This window comes from Mus caroli, unplaced genomic scaffold (assembly GCF_978045245.1).
Source record: "Mus caroli unplaced genomic scaffold, Mus_caroli_1 scaffold_13, whole genome shotgun sequence".
NCBI classification, from domain to species: domain Eukaryota; kingdom Metazoa; phylum Chordata; class Mammalia; order Rodentia; family Muridae; genus Mus; species Mus caroli.
The window spans coordinates 71,405,688-71,412,007 of NW_028227268.1; the positions used below are offsets into that span (position 1 = coordinate 71,405,688).

At 45.4% G+C, this 6,320-nt stretch overlaps 1 protein-coding gene across 4 annotated transcripts; it reads left to right on the top strand.

Annotated features, from left to right (window-relative positions):
* Positions 1–1,121: 1,121 nt before the first annotated feature.
* LOC110305483 (trafficking protein particle complex subunit 2B) lies at positions 1,122–5,140 on the top strand. 4 transcript variants are annotated; one of them, XM_029483217.2, is made up of 3 exons: positions 1,289–1,680; positions 3,397–3,507; positions 4,026–5,140. In XM_029483217.2, exon 3 carries the CDS (start codon positions 4,049–4,051, stop codon positions 4,469–4,471), a length of 423 nt encoding a protein of 140 aa, XP_029339077.1. In that variant the 5' UTR covers positions 1,289–1,680; positions 3,397–3,507; positions 4,026–4,048; the 3' UTR covers positions 4,472–5,140. The 4 variants fall into 4 exon arrangements, with proteins under 4 accessions (XP_021033139.1, XP_029339078.1, XP_029339077.1 ...); XM_021177480.3 differs by lacking the exons at positions 1,289–1,680; positions 3,397–3,507 and adding an exon at positions 1,122–1,241; XM_029483218.2 differs by lacking the exon at positions 3,397–3,507 and having other exon boundaries at positions 1,286–1,878.
* Positions 5,141–6,320: the final 1,180 nt, after the last annotated feature.

The following is a 6,320-nucleotide window of genomic DNA, read 5'->3' on the forward strand; positions in this document are numbered from 1 at the left end:
GGATAAACATGCTGCTTATGTACAAGTGGGCACGTATCTGACCAAAGCAAAGGAGATGTAAGAAATCAGTTTTGTTGTTTATCTATCAAAGGTAGGTAGGTAGTCTGCCATTGGCCAATATTCCATAAATTTTCTCCACCACCCCTAATAAAAGAAAGCTGCTTCACTAAAACAAACAAAAATCTTCTTGTACTGGCTAGTTTTGTGTCAACTTGACACAGCTGGAGTTATCACAGAGAAAGGAGCTTCAGTTGAGGAAATGCCTCCATGAGATCCAACTGTAAGGCATTTTCTCAATTAGTGATCAAGGGGGAAAGGCCCCTTGTGGGTGAGACTATCCCTGGGCTGGTAGTCTTGGTTCTATAAGAGAACAGGCTGAGCAAGCCAGTAAAGAACATCCCTCCATGGCCTCTGCATCAACTCCTGCTTCCTGACCTGTTTGAGTTCCAGTCCTCACTTCCTTTGGTGATGAACAGCAGTGTGGAAGAGTAAGCTTTCCTCCCCAACTTGCTTCTTGGTCATGATGTTTGTGCAGGAATAGAAACCCTGACTAAGACACTTCTCCACCTAGTAAAGTTTTGTTTATAAACCGCATGCATCCTTTCTCCCTCCTTGCTGCCTGGAATACAGACCTTTAACCCCATTCCTCTAAGCTTATTCTTTCAGAACTAGCCAAGCATGAAGGTCGGACCCCAGCCACTGGGGAAAAGACACCATGATTTTGATCCTGAAACACCCTTTTTACAAATAGAACGTGCCTTGTAGAGCTACTTCGCTTTGTTTATGTTTCTAGCAAACACAAAACGAAAGCAGAAACTTCATCTTTAGTCACTCTGTGGCCCCAGAGAGAAGTCAATAATTTTTAGCCAAAGTAGCTTCTAAATGTCCGTTTAAGGGGAGAAGGAATACATGACGCCAACGCTAGATAAGTCTCATTATAATAAACACATAAGGAAAACCTGTGAACAAAGCAGACATACACTTGCAAGAGCAGAGTCCTTGATGATTAACAGCACCTAACACCAGTGATTTGCGCCCTAAACCACCCTCCCATTACGCATTTCCGCCCACGCATACGGCCAACACCATCCGGACACAAGCGCCCGGTGCTGCAACCTCCATTTTGCTTTCTGGCATTCTTGTAGTTAAAAGCTCCGCCTCACTTGGCAGCCTGGTCCACATCTCTCGCCAGGCTCCGGGTCTCTACACCTCCAGGCGAACGTCAGTGACAACATAAGCAAGTACGCGTGCGGTGAAGGCAAGGATTGCTCTAAGAGCCAGAGGAGGCCCGCGGGGACCCCGACGTCCCACGAGGCCTTGACCCAAGATGGCGGACAAAGCCCTTGGCGCAGCCTTGCTCAGAGACGCATGTGCGCATGCCCGGTCGACCGAGCTGCCCTGATCCAAGATGGCGGCCAGACCAGGGCTGGGGACGGGCTTAGCGAGTTACTGAGCATGCTCAGTCTTCCGTCACTCGCGTCAGGTCGGCAGCCGGCGCAGGCCGCTCAGTCCTTCCCCGAGAGGCGGGAACGTGTACGCATGCGCAGTGAGCAGTCTCAACTAGTCGGTGGGCGGAGCTACCCCGCGGGGTGGACGTTGAATGTGTGTGATGGCCGGCTGACCCGCTTTCCTCCTTGAGCTTGTCTGCCCCTGAACTAGAGGGAAGTCGGCTTAAGTGAGGTATTTATAGTTGTCAGAATCCCGCACTGGGCAGGGTGGAGCTCGCCTGTCATTCCAGCGCTCAGGAGCCCGGGGGGGTTGCCTCAAGGGCTGTGCGACAGCAAGACCCTGCCCAAAGCAAAAAGTCGGGAGCTAGAGACGGGGAAAGTGGGGCCCGTCCAGGGAGGCCGGGCACATACAGTTCAGTCACTTTCGTGGGTGCGTACCTTCAGTTTTCCTTGGGATTTGTGGCTCAGGGGCAGAGCCCTTGCCTAGCACCTGGAGGTTTGGGATTTGGTCCCCAGCACCGGAAATAAACAGTTAAAATAAAGAGGGACAGAGTAAGATAATCGCATCACTGGAAAGGGGGAGCTAGGGTAAGGAATTCAAGCCATTTTCTGATACTTGTTGGCCAGTCTGGGCTTCATAAGACCTTTTATTTTTTTAAAAAAGGTTAATAACAAAATAAAATGGCAAAATGTATGGGTTTATTTAATGGACTCTGTCATTGTGTTGTAAATGAATCTGTGGGTCAATAGATGTATCTTTAATAGCCCCGAAGCAAGGATGACAGTCCATCCTAGTTTCTTTAGTTATTATCCTTTGGCAGGTTCATCCATGTGTTCTAATGTGGTTTTCAGCCCTCGTCACCCTCTCATCCCTCACCCACTGAACCTCCTTTCCCTTCTATTTTCCTATCTATACATTTTTTTAAATTATTATTGTGGATGTATATGACACATCATGGGAGTGCCTGCTTGCTATATGGTACATGTGTAAGAGAGGACAACTTTGTGAAGTTGATCATCTCCTCCTCCTCTTCCTCCTTTCTTCTTGTGACAGACAGAGTCTTTTTCTGTAGCCCTGACTGTCCTGGAACTTGCTTTGTAGAACAAGCTAGCTTTGAACTCACAGATCCTCTAGCCTCTGCCTACTGAGTTCTGGGCTGAGCCTGCGCGCGTACCCACTGAGTTTAACTTGGGTATTTATGGGTAGGGGTTTATTTATGGAGCGTACACAGTTTAATGGTGGATACACCAATAAGGAAAAAGGAGTCCCCTGAACCAGCAGCCATTATTTACTTGTTTTCAAGAATAGGTCTTCAAATAGTTTGGACTTCATAGTCCGAATGCTTTTTATTTCTTTGTTTCGGTTTGGCTTTTGAAACAGTTTTTCTGTGTAGCCCTGGCTGTCCTGGAACTAGATCTGTAGACCAGGCTGGCTTTGAACTCACAGAAATGTGCCTGCCTCTGCCTCCCTGGTGCTGGGACTAAAGGTATGCTCTGTCCCCACCCCACACCCCCAATCTAGTGATTTTTTTTTTATTCTTCCCATTAACTTTGTTTCCCTGCCTGCTATCAGTAGTACAGTATAGTACTCAATAGAAGTGGTAGAAGGGAGGCACTCTTTCTGCATTCCTAAACTTTAGCCAAAGGATGGAATTGTGATCTTTCCTTGTTTCTGGTTTTAAGAAAAAAGCTTTTAGTTTGTAGGAGGTTGTTGTTTTGTTTTTAAAGACGGCATCTCAAACTTTAGCCCAGGCTGGCTGAAACTCACTATGTAGCCCAGGTGGTGGCCGCAAATCCCTGAGAGTCTTCCTGCCCAGTCTCTCCCAGTGCTGGGATCAGGTGCAAGCTACCACTACCCTGGTAGTCTTTGACAGTAACTGTAAAAGTATTTTGGATTTGTTGATGGTGGGTGATGTCCTTTTTTTTTTTTTTTTTTTTTTTTTTTCAGATTAAGAAATTCCCTCTCTTGCCGGGTGGTGGTGGCGCACGCCTTTAATCCCAGCACTTGGGAGGCAGAGGCAGGCAGATTTCTGAGTTCGAGGACAGCCTGGTCTACAAAGTGAGTTCCAGGACAGCCAGGGCTACACAGAGAAACCTTGTCTTAAAAAACCAAAAAGAAGAAAAAGAAAAAAGAAAAAAAAAAGAAATTCCCTCTCAAACCCTGTCTGGTGGTGGGGGTGGGGTGGGGGAGGGTGGAATTCCCTCTCTTTGTATTTTTTTTTTTTTCAATCAATCGGAAGATGGTAGGTTTTTGCCAGGTTCGTTTTCTGAACCTACCGAAATTATCCAGATGCTAAGCAGCTTTCCCTTTGTTTCATAAATAGGACCAAAAAACCCTCAAAGATGTGGGAAATTTAGTGTATGATAGCTCTATCATTTTAAATCAGTAGAGAGGGGTAAAATGTTAATAAATATAGCTAGGTGTGGTGGCTAATGCCTGTAATACCAGCAGTTATGAGACTAAGGTAGAAAGGATTGGGTTTCAAGGCTAACCTCAGCTACAGAGTGAGACCCTGTCTCAAAAATAAGAATTTCATGAACTGACTTGGGGTTTCATTTGCTGGTGTCTGACTCTAGGAGCCATACATAGACAGAAGACAATGTCTGGGAGCTTCTACTTCGTAATTGTTGGCCACCATGATAATCCGGTTTTTGAAATGGAATTTTTGCCAGCTGGGAAAGCAGAATCCAAAGATGAACACCGCCATCTGAACCAGTTCATAGCTCATGCTGCTCTGGACCTTGTTGACGAAAACATGTGGCTCTCCAACAACATGTACTTAAAAACTGTGGACAAATTCAATGAGTGGTTCGTCTCGGCGTTCGTCACGGCTGGGCACATGCGGCTCATCATGCTGCATGACGTGAGGCACGAGGATGGGATCAAGAACTTCTTCACTGACGTCTACGACTTATACATCAAATTTGCCATGAATCCCTTTTATGAACCCAATTCTCCTATTCGATCGAGTGCATTCGAAAGAAAAGTTCAGTTTCTTGGGAAGAAACATCTTTTAAGCTAAATGCAGAAAAACTTCAGAATCACAGTGGGGTGTGCTCAGGAGTGGATGTATTGTAAATTACTTGATAAAGTAGCCTAGCAAACTATGTCTCAGCTTACATGTATATCATGAAATTTCTCTTCTATTTAAAAATCTCATCTTTTCATGTTATCACTATTAGTAGTTACCTGTGAACAATTATCACTAATTTAATATTTTATTTCAAAATCAATAAGCCTATAACTTTTTGATTAAGATAATTAAAAAATCTTAGATTCCTTTTATGTGTATGAATGCTTTTCCTGCATACATGTTCTTACCATCTTCATGACAGTGCGCAAAGGGATCAGAAGAGGGCATGGGATCCCCAGGAATTGAGCCTACTGATGGTTAGGAAGTCCCCGTGTGGGTGTTGCCAATCAAACCTGCAAGAACAACTGTCAAACCAGTAAAGCCCCTCTCCAGCCCCTTCCTGAGATGAAGTTATAATGTAAAAGTTCAGAAACTAATGCTGGGGTGGCTCTGTGGTTAAGAGCATGTTCGGGGGCTGGTGAGATGGCTCAGTGGGTAAGAGCACCCGATTGCTCTTCCGAAGGTCCAGAGTTCAAATCCCAGCAACCACATGGTGGCTCACAACCATCCGCAATGAGATCTGGTGCCCTCTTCTGGAATGTCTGAAGACAGCTACAGTGTACTTACATATAATAATAAATAAATAAATCTTTAAAAAAAAAAAAAAAAAAAAAAGAGCATGTTCTGTTCTCCCAGAGCACCCACATCAGGCAGGTTACAACCATCTGTAACTCCAGCACCCTCTCTGTCTCTACAGTCAGTGCACTGTGATGCAGACACACACCAGTATACATAGTTAAAGGTAAGCCCAGCACTCAGGCACACAACTTTGATTCCAGCACTCAGAAGGCAGATGCAAGTATATGTATAACGAGTTCCAGGACATTCAGAGGTATGTAGAAAGACCCTGTCCTGCCTCCCCGCCTCCCCAAGCCCCCATCCCCAGAAAGCAAGCTAGGCTTGAGAGTACATGACTTTAATCCCAACACTTCAGATGCAGAGGCAGGTGGATTTCTGTTCATTCAAGACCAGCCTAGCTACATAGTTCCAGACCAGTCGGGGCTATATAATGAGATCCTGTCTCAAAAAACAAACCATAAGGGCTGAAGAGATGGCACAGTGGTTAAGAGCACTGACTGCTCTTCCAGAGGTCCTGAGTTCAATTCCCAGCAACCACATGGTGGCTCACAACCATCTAATGAATCTGGTACCCTCTTCTGGTGTGTCTGAAGAGAACGACAGTGTACTCATATACATAAACAAATCTTTTTTAAAAGATTAAAAGAAAACACCAAAATGAAGACAGAGCTGAAGAGATGGCTCAGTGGTTAGGGGCACTTGTTGCTTTATAAGAGGCCCTGGTTTTGAGTCCCAGCACCTGCATGATGGTTCATAACCATCTATAACTTCAGTTCCAGATCTGAGATCCTTTTCTGGACTCCTGGGCCACCAGACACATACATACATGCCAACAGATGCTCATGCATGTAAACATTGAGCATAATTTACTGGGCTTCGGCACATACCTTTAACAGCACTTATTTGGAAGGCAGAGGTAGGTAGATCTCTACAAGTTGAGTCCAGCCTGGTCTACAGAGTAAGGGCAGGGACTCCCAAGGCTACACAAAGAAACCCTGTCTTGAGAAACAAAATTTTAAAGGAAAAGAGAAATTAAAAAAAAAAGACTGGAGCCAGCATGATGGTACATGCCTTTAATCCCAGCACGCCAGAGGCAGAGCCAGGCAGATCTGTGAGGTCAAAGCCAGCCTGGTCTACAGAGTGAGTTCCACAATAGCCA

What these genes read in the sequence shown, in the direction of transcription:
- LOC110305483 (XM_021177480.3), top strand. Translation starts at nt 4,049, where the DNA reads ATGTCTGGGAGCTTCTACTTCGTAATTGTTGGCCACCATGATAATCCG.